This window comes from Bos taurus, chromosome 17 (genome assembly GCF_002263795.3).
Source record: "Bos taurus isolate L1 Dominette 01449 registration number 42190680 breed Hereford chromosome 17, ARS-UCD2.0, whole genome shotgun sequence".
Classification (NCBI taxonomy): domain Eukaryota; kingdom Metazoa; phylum Chordata; class Mammalia; order Artiodactyla; family Bovidae; genus Bos; species Bos taurus.
In genome coordinates, this window is record NC_037344.1 from 52,334,389 (window position 1) to 52,356,636 (window position 22,248).

Here is a 22,248-nt window from a genome sequence, read left to right on the forward strand (position 1 = left end):
GAACGTAGAGGAACCAGAATTATTTTCCTCCATTGCGTCCCCTAAAGCTTCCATCTTGTCAGCAGCATAGGTTTTCTTTTATTCTTTTTTCCCCCTGTTATTCCTTGGCTTGGTTTTTTTTTTTTTTAAGTACATGAATTCCTTAAAAAGGAGGCAATTGACTTGTTATAGCCAGTTTACCTCTGTACATCTAGCTTCAGTTAAATTTTAGTGGACCTGGCAAATAGTTTATTTTTTCAGAAGTAATTTAAAGTACTCTATGTATATAGTATACAGTGCAAAATGCATTCTTTCCACCCCCACCTTCAGTGGGGAAACAAGCATTGTTAACAGTTTAACTGGCTGTTTTCAATACCAAATTAAATAGTAAGTAGTTCCCATTCATCTGTTCATGGTATAAATCAACAAGCATGCTTGATAAAATGTATTAAAGGAATGAACAACCAAAAAAAAAAAGGAATGAACAAGGCATGTAAGTTTTCCAATTATTACACAGAATTGTGTCTGGAACCTTGCTCATTAAGCATCTAAAGTTTTGAAACGTTATCTGAAAAAATACTAGTTCAGTTCAGTCGCTCAGTCATGTATGACTCTTTTCGACCCCATGGACTGCAGCACGCCAGGCTTCCCTGTCCATCACCAACTCCTGGAGCTTACTCAAACTCATGTCCGTCGAGTCAGTGATGCCATCCAACCATCTCATCCTCTGTTGACCCCTTCTCCTGCCTTCAACTCCTACTGCTACTTCTGTAAATCACTGTTATTGTAGATTTTTTATTGAGATACAAGTTACCATAAAATTTATTCTTTTAAAGTGTACAATTCAGTGATTTTTTTAGTATAGTCACAGGGTTGTGCTATTCATCACCACTGTCTAATTCTAGAACTTTTCATCTCCCCAGAAAGACACCCTATGCCCATTTTGGTCAGTCTCATTCTCTCCTCCCAGCTCCTGGCAACCATTTGTCTCCTTTCTTTCTCTATAGATTTGCCTACTCTAGATCCTTTGTATAAATGGAATCATATAATATGGTCTTTTGTTGGGCTTCTTTTATTTTGTGTGTGTATGTGTGTGTGTGTGTATTTTTTTTTTGGCTACACCTTGTGCTGCTTGCAGGGTCTTAGTTCCTCCGCCAGGGATTGAACCTGGGCCCACAGCAGTGACAGGCCTGAGCCCTAACCCCTGGACCTCCGGAGAATTCCCTTTAGCATAATGTTTTAAATGTTTATCCACAGTGTAGCATAATTCCGCACTTTATTACTTTCTATGACTGAGAAATATTATATGGATTGTTGTTGTTCAGTCACTAAGCCTTGTCTGACTGTTTGTGACCCAGTGGACTGTGGCACGCCAGGCTTTTCTGTCCTCCCTTATCTCTTGGAGTTTGTTCAGATTCGTGTCCATTGAGTCAGTGATGCTGTCTACCCGTTTCATCCTCTGCGGCCCACTTCTCCTTTTGCTTTCAGTCTTTCCCAGCATCAGGGTCTTTTCCAGTGAATCCGCTCTTCACGTCATATGGATACACCACATTTATTTATCCAACAGTTGATGGACATTGGAGTTGTTTCTGAATTTTGGCTATTACGAAAAGTGTTGCTATCCTTAATGTAGATTTGTATAAAAGGATCAAGGTTTCTAAAGGTTTGACAAAGTTTTTTGTAATAGTATTTTGTTCCCCATTCATTTTCAGACTCTCCTGGGACCTTCAGATATTTCACTTCTGAATGTCAGCAACTGAAAATGCCTGTAGACGATGAAGCATCTGAAGATGACTCAGATTCAGTTTCTTCAAACAGTGCAAGAACCTGAATTTTCAAATGAGAGCGTGTAACAATTTCTGTACACTATGGAAGATTTTGACTTGGGGAAGCCCTCACAGAAAGCTTCATCTTCTATAGAATCTGATATAAAAAATTCTCCTCATTCTCTTGGACTGAACTTAAATACTAATAGGTAAGAATGGGAATAGATTTTTTAATGTAATGACAAATCAAAATAACTTCATTTGCATAATTTGCCAGTTTATACAAATAGTGTCATACTTACTGTTTGCATTTTTAAAACCCGAAAACTGAGATCAGGAACCGTTCAAGGACAGTTGTTTAAGAATAATTTCAGTACTTCCATGTTCTTCATTTCTCCCAGAGATACGCTTTCGTATGGGGAACGTTGTGAAAAAGAACTTGTTTTGCTAGATGCAGTTCTCTTTACATTTTTTTTTTTTTTTGGTAAATTACAAGCATATCTTTAAAATTTAATTGCCTAAATATTGTTTCTCCATTTTGAAATTAAGAGGAAAAATAATGTTTCATGTTGCAGGAATACCTCACCAGTCTTGAAAGTAGCAATTTCAAGATTGAAAAAAAATTGAATACTAGGAAGTTAGCAAAAAAGCAGGCGGAGTTGACAAAATAGATGCTACCAAACAATGCATTTTATGCATTTCTTTTTAAATTATCCCATGTTTGGTTTGTTTGAATCAGGGCCTGTTTACTCTCATTTTTTTACATGGTCAGACAAGTTGATTATTTGGTTTCTAAACTTTTTGTTGTTATTCAGTCATTAAGTCATGTCCAGTTCTTTGAGACCCCATGAACTAAAGCACCCCAGCTTCAGAATTTGCATTAGCTTACAAACAGCAAAGAGGCAGAGGCCATTTATCACCTATAAAAAGCAAGTACAGTAAAGCAGAAACACAGCAGTCTGGCGCTTACTGGTAAAGGAGCAAACTTGCACACAGTAATAGATCTTGAAGAAATTGTGTATTTTAAATAAATTCCTTAAAAGATTTGTTTATTCTTTGCCCTCCTCTGGAGAAATTTAAGGCAGCTTACAAGAATATATAAAATGAGAAAGCATAAAGTAGGGTAAAAAGGGAGAAGAAAAAAAAAGGCATGGGACATGGTCCAGAAACACTTGCCATCGTAATCTGTACCTACTTCCTGAATGTTGGCCACGCTTTTTGTTTCCTGTGTCATCATTTGGCAGCCCTTTTAAAATCTACTTCTAGAAGAAATCCTTTTTAGAACATAGTGTTTGATTTGCCTGGAGGAACTTAAATGTGCCTTTCTAATGAAAATTATGTCACTGAACTGTCTCCCTTTTATTGTGACTGGCAGTTAAATTGGCCAAATTTAAACTTGATTATTATACAACTGTAATTGTGTATTAAACCCTTAATGAATACCATATTATGTTCTTTCCCTTGAATTTTTATTAGTATTTTTCTGATCCTAACTCTTTATTATATTACTGTTATTTTCATTAGTGTCCTCTTTTTCACAAATTGTTTGTAAAACAAAGCAGAGTATCAATAAATAAAAGAAAAATGACCTTTCAGTGGTTGGAATTTAAATAAATTTTAATGTCCCTAATTATGCCTTGTGTTTTTATAAAGCAAATCTGAAATAAACTCCTCTCAGATTTGGAAAAGCAGTCCTCCTGGGAAAAATTAGTGCTATTTTATACATTGAATAGGCTAAATAAGTCCTGAATATCTGCTACTAATTTGCTTGGCACTACTTTTATTCAAAGACAGTGCAAAGATAAGCATGAGCTTATCATGCCAAATTAGGGGGATCCAGTTAACAAGACGTGACTGTAATTCTGGGCAGTGGAGAAAGGATCTCTATTACAATAAAGGACTGCTCTTAAAGTGGAGTGAAATACTCCTCTGGAGTAATTTAGATCAGAGTCACTGAGAATTTTCCTTATTGTTTAGCATACACTTTTATCTTCTGCTCTACTTTGGAGTATTCTCTCCCTTCTGAAGGTCTTTCTGTTTTGTTCTTAAAAATATAATTAAGTCCTATCTGTCTTTTCACTGCTGTTTTCCTTTCACGGACAAACTTGTGATCAGATTTTCAGCAAATGAGGTGCTCTTAAGTAGGATTAAGTATCAGTAGTTTTGTACTGCTCTGCTAAATCTTGAACTGCTGAATTATTCAACACTTTGGTAGAATGAAGAAAACCATGTGAATTATTTATGTTTCAACAGAAGTAGTCCCCACCTTAGTACAAATGGGGTATCCTCTTTCTCAGGGAAGACCAGACCATCTGTAATTCAAGGTACAGTTGAAGTCCTCACCTCTTTAATGCAAGAGCTACAAAACAGTGGAAAGACTGATTCGGAACTTTGGAAAAACTGTGAGGTATCTAGTTTTGTTTTATTTTTGGAATTAAACAATTTCTGTTTATGAATATGCCTCTACTAAACTCTAAATTACTAGCAATTTATATTCTAAAGAGCATGATACTTAAGTTATTGCTAGAATAAAGCAGTCAAGTATATTAATTAAGGAACAATATAGAACAAATGGGAACAAGATGATCAAAAGTACATTTTAACAATATATTCACTAATATATAAATTAGACATTCTAATTTATATATTGTGAATGTGAACTAAAATACTTTGTTATACTTTGTTAGGTTTTTTTGTTAGTTTTTATAAACTAAAATGTCTTTTTTCAGAAAAATGAGAATCGTCAACCAAGTTATTGATGTTTGTTACTAATCCTAATCTTTTAAGTAACTTAGAATTGTCATGATTTTGTAAAACATAAATTCACTTTGAAATATTTTGAATGCTCTGTTTATAAATAAGGCTTCTGTTTCGTACCTTATTGCGTTTAGCTGTGCTTTATTGACTTACATTGATTATTCAGGTCAAGTGGCTCGCTCTTTTGTCCATAGGTTAAATTGCGATATAAAAATTTAATAGTTAAAAGAATATTTATATGTAAATTTTGTGTCATGCAGTAATGCCCACGATACACTTTTCCAAGGCTAGGTTGGTAATGCTTTGTAGAAATGTATAAAACGTTATTACTAAATTCTTTATTTAGAGAGCAGTAAATTTTGTTTTAAATGTTAATTATAGTTCTAAGACTATAATCTGTGTTAATTTTCAGAATGTGGAATAAATAGAATGAAAGATTATCTGGTTTAAGAAATCAGTAATAGCTACTTATATTCATTATCCATAATCGTTAGAGTTATAAAAATGACTGTTACGGCAAACTTAAAAGAAAACTGTTTAATTTTTTATACTTTTTTTTCCACATAACGATCAGTATGTGCTAATGCAAAAGACCTATAAAATGTCCTTGTAAAATGATGTAAATAATAATGGAATGTTTTATGAAATGTGTCCCCTAGTGCTTTAAAAAAAAATGAGGCAAATTGCCTGAATGTGGCTTGACGTCTGGTAAATTCATTTTTAACTAGAAAGTTTTATGTGAAATCTTTGAAATCAACATCTTCAATCAGAATCAGATTATATTTGTGAATTTAAGACATAGATTATTACATGCCAGGATACCAGCTAGCCGCTTAAACCTCCTAACATTTGAACTGGTTTCTTTCTGCCCTTTCTTCTGTGATCTAACAGGTTTTTAAAATTATGTTTCGTATTAACTGACTTTAATTTTCATAATGTAGGCATATAATTGATTATTCACTGAAGAGCTTTGTAAGCTATTTCGTACTTTGACGGAAAGTGAAATGCTATTTTGGCCATTTCAGTAAAACTTCGTGAATTTGTTTTGTGTGTTTTTGTAACATATGAAAATAAAGGCCTCTGATGCTTTAGGACAGTGCTTTAGAAAGAATGGGAGGGTAAATATCGTGTAAGTCTTATTCCTGACTCTTCCCTGAATTTCATGTTTATACCTTTCTTTTGGAATAGTAACATTTGTCTGATTTCTACCAGTTGTAAGAAGCTAATGTACATTATTAAAGAACTAAACCTTCTGCAGAGCTCTGGAAGAGATCTGGTGATGACCTGATTCTTTAGAATTCTTTTATTAAAACTTCTCTTCTGGAATTCTCAAAGTTTATCACTGCTTAAACTCAGGAAGGTTATATATTTTTATTCTATCAGGAAAGAATCTATTAACACATTTCTGTAGAAATACTTTAAGATACTCTTTTTGTTTGGTTTTGGCTGTGCTGTGTGGCTTGTGGAATCTTAGTTCCCCGACCAGGGATTGAAACTGAGTCCACTGCAGTGAATGCACCGAGTCCTAATCACTGGACCCCCAGGCAACTTCTCTAATGCATTTTAAAGTACTTGCTAATATTTCTATGATTATAAGAAAATTGTAAAGCATATCATTATCTATAGCATTTTAATTATTTAGCACTACTGATTATAATAATAACAATTATCTGATGATTATTGCTTACCTATTTGCCAGGCGGTATACGAGATACTTTCTGTCAGTGGCCCTCAACCTTATTAGACCTGAAGCTCCCTTTTTATAACAGCTTTTAAAATAACATCAACTTATATTGTCCTGAATTGAAATTCACAGATAATATAACCTGCTTGTATCTGCTTTTAAAAAAAGTCAGTGTAATGTCCTGTGATATAAAGGAGTAATAATACTTATTTATAATAAGATAATATGTAAATATATAAATGCTCAGATGTATCTACATTAGAGAACATAATGAAGCAGTCCAGCATTTACCTCTGTGTAGATCTCCATGAGCACAGCAGCTATCAGCACAGAACGGTACAGCTGCCTTGCACTGATGCACCAGCACTGTAGCTGGTGACACGATTTTCTGAAACGGCGTGTAATTTCTGAGCAAGTTCTGAACCATCTTGGTAGTTGCATTCCTGGACAATTTGGTGGCTTGAAAACTGTGCAGAATACAACATAAAATGGACACGGGACAGTTCCTTATTGTGGAGACTGTCCTGTGTTTTGTATCCCTGGACCATGCCCCCTAAATGCTAGTGGTGCTCCCACTATCTTTGTGACAACCATGACCTCATAGATTTCAACATATAGTTCCCCCATTGAGATCCTTGCCTTGCAGGCATCATATTTAAAATTTAATCCTCACAGCCACAAATAACGTGTTGTTATTGCCATTTTATAAATTAGGAAACTGAGGGCTTCCCTGGTGGCTCAGTGGTAAAGAATCTGCCTGCCAATGCAGGATACCCAGGTTTGATCCCTAATCTGGGAAGATTCCACATGCCGCAGAGCACCTAAGCCTGTGTGCCAACTAAGCCTGTGCTCTGCAACAAGAGAAGCCATTGCAATAAGAAGCCTATGGACCTCAACTAAAGAGCAGCTCCTGCTCGCTGCAACTAGAGAAAAGCCCCTGCACAGCAGCAAGGACCCAGCACAGCCCCCACCCCCACGCCAAAAAAATACACACTGGATTTTAAAGACAATAAAGGAATGTATATCTCCTTAGTAATTTTTTTTTAAACTAGGAAACTGAAGTATAAAGAAATTAAATTTACTTGTTCAGAATCACACAAGTTGGTGGAAGAGGTGGGAGTCAGAACTATGGGAAAGCCCACAGGGTATTTACCAGGTCAGACTAGGGAACCAGACTATAGCAATCCCATGCAGGCTGATAGCAGCAGAAAACTGCGTTCACAGAAAAACTTCAGTCAGGTGCCCATATCCTCCAGCAATATATAAAGTGCAGGTAGTACAAATCACTTTAGTTTGAAATGTATAATAGCCCTTCTTAACAATTAAGCATATAATGTTATCACTGTATTAATATTCTTTAAGTTACTTTATTTAAAATTAAAGGGTAAACAATAAAATCTGTCTCAGAAAAACAAAAGTCTCCACTAATTTATAGCCTGAATGAACTCTCTTCATTTGTATCCTAAATAAGAAAATGATGATAAGGATGTGATTAATATCTTGTCTCACATACTATGAAGCCATTATTTTTATTAAATTGTCATTCTATCATTATTATAGTTAAGCTTTATGTGAATAATAACTGTATCAGATTAAAAATAACACCTAAAGGTACAGGGGTATAACTTGAGAAGACTGTTGCTAGATTGTTTCTTTTCTGTTTTCATTAATATAAGGTACTTTGTAAGCTGAGAGAGTACGGGACTTGATTTGATCTAGTCCGCTTTGTCCTGAAGTCAGTTGATTTAGAATTCTCACTTCCTGTCAGTGCCCTCATATTTCATTTAAGGCTTTCTTTTCCAATCTTGAGGTTTTCTCCCCTTTACCTTAATACTGTTATACAGATTTCAACTTAATTCTGTTATGTTGTGTAAATGGCTTTCACCATGAATGGGGAGGATCACTGGATTGTGTGATCTATAATACCAGGAAAAGTTCAGCTTGCAGTTGTTGTTCCACCGCTGAGTCATGTTCAACTCTTTGTGACTCCATGAACAGAAGCATGCCAGGCTTCCCTGTTGTTCACTATCTCCCTGAGTTTGTTCAGACTCGTGTCCATTGAGTCAGTGATGCCATCCAACCATTTCATCCTCTGTCGCCTCCTTCTCCTTTTGCTCCCAGTCTTTCCCAGCCTCAGTCTTTTCCATTGAGTCGGCTCTTCACATCAGGTGGCCAGAGTATTGGAGCTTCAGTTTCAGCCTCAGTCCTTCCAGATATTCAGGGCTGATTTCCTTCAGCTTTCAATATCCATTGTTATGTTTGTTTAGACTATATATCTGAGTGCCCATTCTTAACTTGGTCTTGTATCCTAGGTGCTGGAGTGCAGGCAGGGATGGGAGGGAGACTGGTAAACCCAAGTGAACAAATGAGGTATTTGCTGATTGTGGTAAATGCTCTGAAGGAACTAAACAGGATGCCAAGAAAGAGAGTGCCTGTAAGGATGGTTTGGAAAACTCTTAGAGAGATGAGGATAATTAAGCTGAAATTGCGGGATGGGAAGAAGCCAGCCATGTTGAGAGCTGGGGAGAAAGCTTTCCCGGTAGAGGGTGTGTCAGTATAAGTGTCAGTATAAGACTTTTGAGGCGAAAGACAGTTTGGGCATGTCCAGGGAACAGAGGGAGGCCAGCGAGGCCAGTGTGTGTCATGAAAGGGACAAAGAGATTTGAGAGGAAGCTGGGAGGTGTGTGCAACCCAGATCACACAGGGCCCTGTAGGGAATAGAATGGAATGGAAATGACACTGGAATGGAAATGGAATGGAAAGACACTGGACGGTTTTAAACAAGAAAGCCAGTTGTCGCAGTAGCTACTTTTTGACATTATATATTGTTGCATACTGTTTGTTTATTTTATATTTTGGGCTCCGAAATCACTGCAGATGGTGACCACAGCCATGAAATAAAAAGACGCTCGCTCCTTGGAAGAAAAGCTATGACCAACCTAAACAGCATATTAACAAGCAGAAACATTGCTTTACCAACAAAGGTCCGCCTAGTTAAAGCTATGGTTTTTCCAGTAGTCATGTATGGATGTGAGAGTTGGACTATAAAGAAAGCTGAGCGCCAAAGAATTGATGCTTTTGAACTGTGGTGTTGGAGAAGACTCTTGAGAGTCCCTTGGATTGCAAGGAGATCCAACCAGTCCATTTTAAAGGAAATCAGTCCTGAATATTCATTGGAAGGACTGATGTTGAAGCTGAGACTCCAATACTTTGGGCCACCTGATGTGAAGAACCAACTCATTTGAAAAGACTCTGATCCTGGGAAAGTTTGAAGGCAGGAGGAGAAGGGAGCAACAGAGGATGAGATGGTTGGATGGCATCACCGACGCAATGGACATGACTTTGAATAGGCTCTGGGAGTTGGTGATGGACAGGGAGGCCTGGCTCAGTCCATGGGGGTCACAAAGAGTCGGACACGACTGAGCAAACTGAACTGAACTGTTACTGAAAGTAGACCAGCCTTTAGTTTGAATTCAGCCTCTGGAGAATTCATACTCCCCTCTTGTGTTTTGGCCTCATCTAGTTACTAACTACTGTTGGTTGGTCAGGATGGTTCAGGACCTAAAAGGGGCTCAGAAGGAAATCTTAGGTCACTTCCATAGGTTTTCAGATTCTTTTTTTTTTAGCTGCTGCAGTGTTTAAAACACTTTAATATCTTACTCTCAAATGTTTTTTTTTTTTTTTTTAACTTGAAAAATTAATTTGGGGTCAAATTCTCATAAACCAAACTGTTTTTTGTTTTAAGATGTGGGGGGGGGGGTCCAAGTTAAAGTTTAAGAATACTATTGGCTGTTATGAGGAAAGGAAGAGGGGCTTAAGACAAATTTGAAGTGCATCTACCGGCAGTTGTTGATTAATTAGAAAGGTAGCAGATGACATCAAGTTAATCAGATTTATTGAGACCTTCAAGTTTACCCAGACCACAGGTAACATAAAGGGGTGCCCAAGCCTATGTCTTTGTATTTTTGCATTTTTATAACTAATTTTATAGTTTCATAGCTAATTTAGCTTAAAATTTTTACATTAAAAATACATTTTTAAAAGGCCCTTCCCCTTTGGAGGAATATTTCTGTGAAATACTAGGTTAAAAAATTATTTTTAACCAAAATATTTTATAATTTAATAGACCAGGTGGTTACAGCTATTCAATTTGGTGGAAAAACAGTGCCAAGAGCAGATAGTGGCTCAGCAGGAGCAATTTCACAACCAAATTCAAGTAAGTTGTTCTTTATATTGATTCTTGTTTTACATTGTAAAATTTTTAGAAGAACCAATTAGTTAATTCTTTTTTTTTTTTTTTTTTTTTGAGAAGGAAGGATTAATTACTTGCAGCAAGTAAGGAGAACACCCAAAGCAGTATCTCCCTGAACTGTAAAATTGAGGAAGTTTTAAACTAAGGTCACATGCATATTCACGAGGGGGCTTGAGCAGAGGAGAATTCAGCATAGAACTGGGGCAGAGATCTACAGAGTCCATGCTTTAGTAGACTGAAGTCAGGAGGGTGGGCATCATAGTTCCGTCCTCCACCCGGGTAGGGGCTTAATTCCTAGTGTCAGGGCCTACTGAAGCTCAGGTTCTTTATGTCTCATTGAAGACAGAACTCAGTGAAAGCCAAGGTAATAGTTAAGTGGATTTACCTATAGAGGCACACATTCCACAGACAGAATACAGTCTGTCTCAAAAGGCAAGAGCGGCCCTGGGAGAAACACACTCTACAGTCCGAGTGTGGGGCGTCTCAGAAGACGGGAGGCCCCAGTGAGTTAATTCTTTATATCAGTTTTGCTTATAAATTAAATGTAAGGCGCAAGTGTCATCTTTAGAGTAGTAGCTCTTATTTTTAAATGCAGTATATTTAAGACATTTATGAAAATGTATATTTAATATACATTCTTAGCCAAATCTCTCTTTTTTTTTCCCCCCCCAAATCTCTTTTTTATTTTTAGCGTATACAGGAGGAAATAAAAAATTTAGTCAAGTTACAGACCAGTAATGCTTCCTGGGCTTCCTATGATAGAAGTTCTTTAAGCAAACAAAGATCTTCAGAAAGTCAAATGGGTTTTTTTTCTGAAAACGGTGAGAGAAATGAATATGCTATCAGTTACCCTAAGTCTGAAGAGTCTGAAATGCAGCAAGAAGCATCCTTGTCGCAACCAGACTGCAATGTGGATAGTAGCTCAGTGAGCAGTGGGTATGGAACCTTTTGCGTCTCAGAACTAAACACCTACAAATCTAAGGACGCTCAGGATTTCATGGAGCACATAGAGGCTTCTGAAGGACACTTTGGAGCACCAGTGCTGCCAGCGGAGCCACTTGGAGATGGTGTGAGAACCCAGAGTTTTTATATCCATCCAAATGAAGAGTTTTGTGCTTCTTTAAAGGAAGATACTCCCATATTTCCCAGTGAATTTGAACACAGTTTTCTTGGTGAAAGTAAGATTTCGGAAGTATCCAGTGGAAAAACAAACAAGTAAGTTGAATTTCTCCATCACTTGAAGGGAGTTTTATTTGTTAAATACATTTATAATAAGCTAAAATGTTTAGTAAATACAGCTCTTTTTAGTTGGAATGAGATGTGTTTCAACATGTCAGTTTTACCAAATTTTTTATTTATTGCCTGTGGAAAATTGAAAGTAACAAAACACGCTATATGTTAATGACATCTGACTGCCTTCCCATTGATAATAAGACTACGAAAACTCTTAGGGTGGGAGGCTTGCCAGAAAAATACCTTTTATATTTTGTAGTCACTATTGACTTGCTGAAAATTAGAGTATAGGACTGAATCAACTGGAATTTTGTCACACAAGTTCATATAATTTAAAACCAAATATTATATACAAGCATGCTCAATTTTATGTTTCTTATATATTAGAAGAGATTTTGTAAGTTAAAAATGACATTTTAATTCATCCAGGGGACATTTCAGTAAAAGAAACTTTGGCTGAATTTGTAAGGCAAATAATCACTTAAAATTATGTTCAGTTTTATGTCTCTGAAGTATGTCATCTAATGTAAGGTATTTAACTATAGCAACTCATATCTTGGGTACCCATAAGTCCATCTAAATAAGTATGTTTTCACTATGGAGATATACTTGTAGGTGCCACTATGGTGGTTTTTGTTCTGTCCCATGGCTACAGACTGCACGTACTGTTAATCACTGCTAGTCAGTCCTTTTCTTCATTTTGCCTTTAATAATAAGATATCGTGAAAAGAAATTCATGCAACTCAATAAAAATCTATCCCCTCTCTGCTATTAGAAAGGCAATTCGAAGTATAGTCTCTATCAGTGTTTAGTTTTATTTGAAGACAGCATTTAAAGAGAGGTATTTTGTTTTTTTCTTTTTAAATAGTAAATTGATAACATCATGGGCTCAAAGGCTGAAGCAGAACCAACCAAAGAGAGCACATAAAGAAGAGGGCTACTCAAAATCTATGCAAGGGGATGAGCAAACCAAGAAATCACCAATTGAGAAAGTAGGTGATAAGTCACTTGACTCTGGTGTGCTTTAGCTGCGGATAATCAGGATAATTATATTGTGTTTACCACCTGTTCATTAACATAAATTTTTTTTGCCTTTTCTTTTGTATTGTTAATTTGTTCCCTTTTATGGTGTCTCTAAGAATGGGAAACAGTAATCCAAGTAGTGGTTCTTTAATAGGCCAGAAACCAAAGCTAGTGAGGAATGAAAGTACTAGAAAAAAAAAATGAAACATTTATTTTGTAAATGTCCTAATTCCCTTTGTACTGCAAATCTTTACAATTAGCCTGAGAGTAATCTATTTTTGAAAAACCCTCAAGTAATTTTTATTACTATTAAGTTGTAATAAGTAGTAATATATGTGTGAATGCTTTAGATGCCTCTATAAAAACAGTTGAAGCTTGGACAACTTGAATTTATAATCCAAATTGCAAGAGATTAAATGTTTACATTTTATGTGGCCCATTTGCTCATACAGCAGCTGCTTTTGTTAAAGAGTTACGGATACTGAGTAAGTTTTAAATATCTTTAAAGCCCCTTTGGCCTAAATTGTCATTGAATAACATTGTTTAATATAATACCTTGAAATCACAAAGTCAAGTCTCTTTACAAACTTGATTCCTTTAGAAACAGGTCACGTCTTGATTATTCTGAACAGTCTTTCTATCATCCTTTGAAAAAGATCTATTAAAGAATAGAAATCATAAGAACACAGTCCCTCAGCCTTCATAAGGCACTATTTACTTCTCTTTTGGTAAATTTTCTTTCTTCAATCCTTGATAACTTAGGCTTCTTAATATCAGGTGTTGAACTTAATCAGATTTGTGTTGAGGAGGGAAATGAAAGTGAAGAAGCTACATGAACCATCAAGCCTCTGGGCGTGGTGCTGTATTGGTAGCTCTATTCTTTTGAACCCGCACAGTATATCCTTGTTTGGTGTAATGGCATAAAAGCATTTGGAGACTGGACTGAAAGTTGCTTTTTTCATTGAATAGGTTGGCAGAAAAGGAAAATGTTTTCATACATACTAGTTTCTTTTTTTGTTTCAACATTAACTGAAACTCAGTGGAGACTTTTTCACTTCTGATAAACTACGTATTTGTGGTGTGTATCTCAGTGGATTCACTGTCTTTTGCGACTGTGGATCAGTATTTGTTCAATGTAGCCCTGTGGTTCCCAGAATTTGCTGCACGTTAGAGTCATTTAGGAGCTTCAGAAATCTGGGACTCCCTTGGTGGTCCAGTAGCTAAGACTCTGCACTCCCAATGTAGGGGGCCTGGGTTCGATCTCTGATTGGGAAACTAGGTTCCATATGCTGCAACTAAGATCTGGCGCAGCCAAATAAAAAAATTTTAAAAAATCTACTTATACCTGGCCACCAGCCCCAGATGGTCTGCCCTCATTGGTGTGGTTGTGACCTGTTACCAGGTGGTTTAGAAGCTCCTCCGGTGAGTCTTCTGGGCTGTAAAGCTTGAAACCAGTGATATGGCCAAGTTTTCTTCCTCCATTCAGTGGAGAATCTGATAAGGAGCAGAAGGATCAGCTGAAGGTACTGTCTGAGAGATGATGTTTGGGGTTAGGTCTTCCTAGTAGTCTGTTCTGCCTCTGGGGATCTCAATAGGGCAGAGGGTAAAGCTGTGACGAGGGCATGATGCTCTTTAAACTTTTCCTTTTCTTTGATCATCTCCTAAACAAGTTTTATTTTCCTATTTTTTTAAAGGTGAATTCGATATTTTTGATATTAAATCATTAGGGGAAATCAAGTTTCTTTAGTATGTCTGTTTTAAACAGCTTTCAGGTAATGGGGGTTGGTGAAACAAAGACACCACACCTGAATCATACTTTTTACTTGCCTAATTCTCAAATTCTGTGGATTCACAAAAGTTGGAACTTTCCTCTTTATTTCATCCTTTCTCATGTCTCTCATTTTTTTTTTTCTTTTCATTTTCAGCCTAAATCCGGGGAATCTTTATGATCAATTCTCTTGGGATCCAATTTTCTTCTAATATAATATAGTTTATTTGGGGGTCTAGCTATTCTGAAGCACATCTTGAAATTGGATAGTGTTTAGCGCAGGGATTTTCTAAAGCTCCAGCCAGTCTTTGTTTTCTTGGTCCTTTGGGACAGACTGGCTGTTATCATTTTCCCAGCTGTGGCCTCTCTGTGGTTTTTCAGGTGCTTTAGACGGTTACTGATGAAGGTCCCGTGCTAGACTGAGGCTGGTTTCTTGGGAAGGTCTTTCCTTGCACCATACGTTCCTTTCTCTTTAAAAATGGGCTGTTTTCTTCAGCCAGTGCGTTATGGGCTGGAAGAGCAGCAGACGGTTATGTGAGGTAAGCCCCCTCCGGCCAACGCAGTGTGTGTTGGCTTATCACTTTAGGATTTGTGCCTCAGAACCGGTGCAAAACAAAATATTTCACTGGGAATTTTTCACTTAGTCTTCTGCAGTCAGGTCTTTTCTGGTCAGTTCGGTTCAGATACGCAACAGAAATTCAAACAGATGGGAGTTGTAGAAGAGACATTTGATGAAAAAGAGGTTAAAAGTGGTGCTTTAGAAAGCTGTGCGTGCATACTCAGTCATGTCCGACTCTTTGCGACCCTATGGACTGTAACCCACCAGGCTCCTCTGTCCTTGGGATTCTCTAGGCAAGAATACTGGAGTGGGTTGCCATGCCCTCCTGCAGGGAATCTTCCCAGTTCAGGGATCGAACCCGTGTCTCTTATGTCTCCTGCATTGACAGGTGGATTCTTTACCATTGGCTTCACCTGGGAATCTGAGGAGGCTAGAAAAAGAAGGCTGAGCGGAGATCCCCGTCTTGGTAGGGAGAATGTCAGCAGCTTTAGCGTGCTTTTACTTTGGCAGTGGGTCCACGGGTGCTTCTAAGCAAATAGAGTCATGTACTTATAAACAGGAATTGAAAGTTTGGAGGTGGAACTGATAAAAATTCCGATGAAAATAATCTTTTCACATATCTGTTTGGAAACACAGATTTCTTGTGACAATGCCAGAGATATTGTAAGGAAATTTTAACTTGGAGTTTTTAATTAGAAATGAGGATAAGTAAGCATTTTTAACCTTTTCTGGTAACCAATTATTTGTATATATAAGATATAGTCTACTGTTTAGAGTTCATGTTATTTATGTGCAGTTTTCAGAGTTGATTTATTGCAGTCTTACTGATAAAAATGAACTATTATGGCTTTTACATTAATTTTTGTACTAAATGACTGTAATTCTAGGCACTTGAAATTTCTTTTGGAAATCGATGGCAAATTAGGAATCCGTTTTCATTCTGAACTCTCTTTAACACCTGCTTCCGGTTTCTTCTTCCGGCTCCACAGAGAATCAAAATAAACGTTTGTAAATTACACAGGAATAGAAAATCCTTCACTGTTAATTTCTATCATTTTGCAGTTATTGGAACCATGGGGAAAGCCAGGCTGACTTTCTCTGTGAACCTCTGAAAGTTTCTCTGTGCCTGGGTTTGACACCTGGCTCATATTCCTTGGGTCAGCAGTTTGTGCCTAGCAATTTTATACTGTCAACTGATGGCTTTCTTTCTTGATTTGTAGTCTGATTTCACTGCTGATACACATTCTAGAGCTTTTTACTTCAACAAACCAGATGAGGGTCCAAAATCTTGGATGTCTGATTCAGGAACAGGTATGATACTTGTTTTGTTTTCTGGCCTTACCCCTTGGCATGAGGGATCTTTGTTCCCCAATCAGGGATAGAACCTGTGCCCCCTGCAGTGGAAGCATGGAGTCCTAACCACTGAACCACCTGGGAAGTCCCAATATTTACATTTTTAAGGAGTTTTTTCAAAATAGTAATGTGTGCATTTCTCCTAGGGTGATAATCGTGTACTGTATACTAAAGGGGTTTCTAAGGTGTATTGTGTGTTGTCTTATGTCTCTGCATCTGTAACTTCCTCACTTGCCTTAATTTGTGCTACAAGTTTTGAAAAGATAGAAGTGGTTTTTTTTTTTTACAGTTATTTCAAATGGCTACAAAAATCATCTCAGAGTTTTCTCAGATATCCAAAGTGAATTAAGAAATTCAACTCCCCTGTGAGCCATTCTGTATTCTCCATGGTGAACGTATTTTAGTCTTAATGGCTTTACACGCTAACTCCTTTTTCCACCATCCCACATCCGATTCAGGATGAATCCGCTTTGCCTGTGAAAGTTGCCAGACGCTAGCAACAGTCACCACCTCCCTGCTCTCATCCTTCGCAGAGCCTCATCACCTGCCCTCTGGGCTCCCATGAGCCTCCTGACCAGCCTCCCTGCTTTCACCTTGCACCTTGCATCTGTTTTCAACACTGTAGCCAGTGGGATCCTTTGTAAGGACCGATCCGATCACGTGACTCCTCTGCATAAACCCTGCGGTGGGTCTGCTATGTGCAGAATAAGAGCCCGGAGTTTGTCCTTATTCCCACAGGCCTACAGACATCTAGCCCTGCTGTTGGACCTGAGTGTCTCCTAGTCTCCCGTTTTCTCTGATTTAGCAGGGAGGCTTTTTGCTCAAATATATCAGATGAATTCTCGTTTTAGGGGTTTTGTTCAGCTGCTTCCTGTACGTGGATGTTCTCCTCACTCCTTTTGGGGGGAACCTCCTCATACATGGCTAACACGGCCAACCTCAACCATCCTATTCAGTAAGAGCACCTGTCCTCCCTTCCACACACACTGCATCCTCCCTTACGCCCAGTTTTTAAATTTTACCAGAGGAGAGTGCTCGCCACCTTCTGACATACTGTATATACACTGTAGTCTTTTTGCCTCCTCCCTGCAGCTAGCATAGTAAATGCTCAATAAGCATTTGAATCGTTAAGTTGTTTACATTGCTCCTGTATAAGTCTGTACTTTGCATAAAGAAATTGTTGTCTTTTTAAAAAATATTTTAGGGACTTCCCTGGCCATCCAGCAGTTCAGACTTCACCTTCCAACACAGGGGGTGCAGGTTCGATCCCTGGTCAGGGAGCTAATCACACATGCCTCAGGTCCAAAAAACCAAAACATAAACAATATTATAAGCAATAAAGATGTTTAAAATGGTCCACATTAAAAAAAGTCTTAAATATTTATAGTTCAGTTTAAAATATTTTAATTATTAAGTTAGGACTCCTACATGGCAAGACATTTAAGTGAATTTTTTTTTCCTTCTAAATTCAATTTTCTGTATCCAGGTAGCCAAAACCTCCCATATTTAATTTTCTTTAGGTAGAAATAAGTTCTTCTAGAAAACACTATTATTCTTTTTCCTCACCTTTATCTATTCTGTGTATTTTTTCACATTAGGACTGACTTACTGGAAACTGGAGGAAAAGGACATGTATCACTCTTTGCCTGAGACTTTAGAGAAGACATTTGCACCAGCCTCCTCCACGGATATATCACCAAGCCAGGTAACTTGATAACACATGACACACATGTATATTTGTGTTGCACAATTGTATACTGTTTCATTTATAAATTTTGTATTTTTAAATTTCTGATATACAGAAAAAAGGCATGGGCCTTAAATCATACCCGCCTGCTTTCGAATTTGGTCTCTATCATTCATTGCTTGTGTGATCTTAGGAAAATTACTTAAAAATGAAATTAAAAATGCCCAGTGTCATATGAAATTAAATGACATGGTTTGTGTCCACTGTTTTCAATGTAGTAAGTACACAGATAAACTTTTCCCGTTTCCAGACCTGGTTTTGATTTTCTACTCTGTTATAACCTCCCACTGATCCATTTTGTCATAATTAAGTTACTGTATTGATTTTCTTTGAGCAAGAAATGTAAATATTTTATTGACTTCAGAGCAAAGAAATAAAAATATCTAGTATGTGTATATCGATGTATATCGATATATATCTCTCTCTCTTCTGTGCTTAGATCAGGGGATGAGAAAATAGGTTGGAGGAAGGGAGAGCTATGATTAAAGTAACCAGGAGAGCTGTAAACACAATGACAGGCGTAGATGGACTGGACAACATGGGACCAGCAGATCTGTGGACGTCTGAGTCCCAGAGAAGGTGGAGACCAGCACTCTATCCTTCAGGAAAGGAGTGAAAGAGACAGATAAACACACAGAAGGAAGGGCTGGGGAAGTGAGATTGAGGGGTCTGGGAGACTCAATGGGCTTTTCAGTTATAGGCTCACTGTGTGTGTTTTCTTGATCTGCAACATGTGTAAATGAACACTCTGTTTTGTTGACTCGAATATTAAGTACCCATCAGTTTTAAGCCTTCCTGCTTCCTATTCTACCAAGAAAAAAAAATGCATCAATTAGACTGATGCAATGCTTTCTTATCACTTAGAATTTGTTTTATAGACTTAAACATATTTTTATCATCTATTTCTCATATATACTTAATGAAAAATATAAGTGAAGTAAATTGGTTGAAACGTCTTTACCTTCAGGGGCTTAACTCTTCACACTCTTCTCTTACATCGGTGCTGGTTTCTGTGTTTTCCATACTCCATTTCCCTTGGGCCACCAAGATCATTGGTGACTTTACATTTCTTTAAAAGAGAATGAAAAGCCTTGGTGCTGAGTTTCTACCTGGCTTAGTAGTTATGTAGGACTGACCTGTATTTCACCCTCAGATGGGGAATGTTGCTTAAGCAGCTGATTGACTGTCCCTTATATATTGGTTCTCAGGGATTCCAGCACAGGTTCAAATCACTAGGATTTTCTTCCAAGCTGCTGACACCTGTTTGGCCAATTTTGGTGGCTTTTTTATTTGCATATGAGCAGCCAGTGACAATTGTGTCACAGCTACTACTTGACCAAAGGCATTTGTAGGATATTATTAATTATAAGAGGCATTCTCTGTTCAGAGATGTTAAAATATGACAAGAGAAATCGTAAAGGTAGTGAAAAGGGAGTTCCCTGGTGGTCCAGTGGTTGGGACTCTGTGCTCTTACTCCTGAGGACCTTGGTTCAATCCCTGGTTGGGGAACTAAGATCCAACAAGCCTTGTGGCATGGCGAAAAAAGCAGCAGTCCCTTGTATAGGGCTGTGTGTGCTCAGTCGTGTCTGACTCTTTGTGACCCCATGGACTGTAGCCTGCCAGGCTCCCCTGTCCATGGGATTTTACAGGTGAGAATACTGAAGTGGGTTGCCCTTTCCTTCTCAAGGGGATCTTCCCAACCCAGGGATCGAACCCATGTCTCCTGCATCAACAGGCAGATTCTTTACCACTGAGCCACCAGGGAAGCCCCAGTATAGGGCTACTTTCCGAGTGTTTCTCTAATATGCTGTTTTTGATCCATTCATTCATTTACCCATCTCTCTGTCCATCCATCCCTTCACCCATTCCAAGGTGAAAAAAGTCACTTTGTATTACTATGAGCCCTAAATAGAATAGTTATAACTCTTCACCCAGGCCCCCGGAGTAGTTTTCTCAGGCTGTAGCCAGAGCGGAAGAACTGCTGCTCAGCGTGGGCTTTAGCACTTGAAAAGGCTTCTGGGTTGTAGGTATATAAAAGTAAAATTTCAAAGTGGGGTTATAGAAATCGTTAATTTTAAAAGTTTACATTTAACAAATTAATGCCTCTAGTGCATACGCACAAAGTATAATTGTCTTTTTCACAAGCTAGTTAAGGGTTTATTAAAAAATATTAATTTGTGGTGCTCGGCAGTCTCTGTGGTATCTGGAAATGGGACAGTTTAAAAGCTTAAAGCTGTGTGACGACTGTGTTCTTTCAGTGCTTTCAGTGTATCTCTCACTGAATCTGTAATATCATTTGAGAGAATGTCCACAGTTTAAATTTGAGGCCCAGAGTTAAATGGTACCCTGTCATGACCTACAGTATGTCCCGTCTTAAGATAAGTTAGGCCCGGTGTGTTACTATTTGGAGCTGAGGCCTCTTTGTAACACTTCCAGTGTAGCCAAGCCCTGATTTCAGTTGTGGAAGTTAGGATTGTATCTTCTTATTTTTATAACTAATCTAAAGGAGGTCTTATTTTCATTGGGTAACTTCTTTCTTAACACTTCTTGTTGTCTGTGCTGTGCTGTGCTTAGTCACTCAGTCGTGTCTGACTCTTTGCGACCTCATGCACTGTAACCCGCCAGGCTCCTCTGTCCATGGAGATTCTCCAGGCAAGACTCCTGGAGTGGGTTGCCGTGCCCTCCTCCAGGGGATCTTCCCAACCCCAAACACAGGTTTCCCATATTGCAGGCAGATTCTTTACCATCTGAGGCACCAGAGACTGCCAGCTCTTAAACATGAATGTAACTACAGAGCGAGGCAACTCCACTCTTGACACTCTTGACTTGTTCCTTCAAGTCACAGGAAATAAATCTGGTTGGAAGTTTTCTCGTCCCGCTTCATTCACTCATTATGAAGTCTTTTATTTAGAACTTGGTTCTTATTTTAAGTAAGGAGATTACCACGGATTTTATTCTTTGAAAGCGTTCTTAGGGTTTTAAATATCTTAGGTTAAAATTATCCCGTTAATATTTATAGGTAACAGGTAATGGGGAATGACTTCCAAACTTATTATAAATCTGATGGTCTAGCATCTTGGTTTATTTTAAATTTTTCAAAAAACCTTTTTATGGTGCTGATCTTGATATCAGGAAAGTAAACTTTTTTCATCATTGATTCATTGATAATATTTGAATAATTTTGTTTCATATCTTTAAGTCTAATACTAGTAATGAGATGAAGCCACCATCACTGAAGGATATTTATCATAAAAAACAAAGGGAAAACAAGCAGTTACCTGAGAGGAATCTCACTTCTGCTTCCAACCCAAATCATCCACCAGAGGTAAAGTTGTCAGCACTGCTGGGTGAAAATAAAAGATGCTTCATGACTTTAACTCGCATCTTGAGCTTCTTTTCCCTAGGAGATCTAAAGCCTACTCACTTAAACAAACAAACAAACCTGCGCAGAGAGAGAGAAAGCTTACTGTTCTCTGTCTTATTTCTAGGTACTGACTCTGGACCCAACGTTACACATGAAGCCAAATCAGCAGATTTCAGGGATTCAACCACATAGCTTTTTGAATGCTCTTGATGACAGAATATCCTTTTCACCGGACTCTGTTCTAGATCCTAGTCTCTCTAGTCACTCTGACATAGACTTGTTTTCACAAGCAAGTCATATCACTTCTCAGTTATCTGGTTTCCCAAAATATCCTACAGATGCAAAAGTTTCGCCAGTGGACCCTTGGAAAAATCAGGCATTCCGAAATGAGAGTAGGACCAGTTCCACGTTTCCTTCAGTATATACCGTTGGTAGTAACAACATCTCAGTCAGCACTGTAGATGAAGAAAACCCTGTTCTGGGACCGCCTGTCTCAGTCAGTCAGTCCCAGCTTCCAGGTACAGCCAATGGTGTCCCAGAATGCATTTCACTGACTTCCCTGGAGGATCCTGTGGTATTGTCTAAGTATGTACTTCTGGGAATGGCTTGTAATGTTAATAGATGTTCTCTAATGTCTGCTTAAATGATGAAAATTGTTTTTATTGAACTTCAGTAATACATAAAAATTAAAATAAGGTAGACTGTCTAAAAAAATCTTTTTTTGCTTTATTATTAATAGCTGTCAACTTATAGATTAATCTCA

At 37.8% G+C, this 22,248-nt stretch overlaps 1 protein-coding gene across 8 annotated transcripts in view; it reads left to right on the forward strand.

Annotated features, from left to right (window-relative positions):
- The window catches only part of MPHOSPH9 (M-phase phosphoprotein 9), a 55,599-nt gene that overhangs the window by 1,192 nt on the left and 32,159 nt on the right, over positions 1-22,248 (forward strand). For 6 of the 8 annotated variants that reach the window (NM_001278386.1, XM_015475477.3, XM_015475478.3 and 3 more), the window contains exons 2-10: positions 1,692-1,954; positions 3,999-4,152; positions 10,313-10,402; positions 11,130-11,653; positions 12,540-12,663; positions 16,242-16,332; positions 17,973-18,079; positions 21,321-21,446; positions 21,610-22,070. In NM_001278386.1, the coding sequence (NP_001265315.1) occupies positions 1,848-1,954; positions 3,999-4,152; positions 10,313-10,402; positions 11,130-11,653; positions 12,540-12,663; positions 16,242-16,332; positions 17,973-18,079; positions 21,321-21,446; positions 21,610-22,070 (1,784 nt within the window). In that variant the 5' untranslated portion in view covers positions 1,692-1,847. Of the gene's footprint in view, positions 1-1,691; positions 1,955-3,998; positions 4,153-10,312; positions 10,403-11,129; positions 11,654-12,539; positions 12,664-16,241; positions 16,333-17,972; positions 18,080-21,320; positions 21,447-21,609; positions 22,071-22,248 lie in introns of those variants that run through there. The other 2 variants (XM_005217866.5, XM_005217865.5) reach the window with 2 other exon arrangements.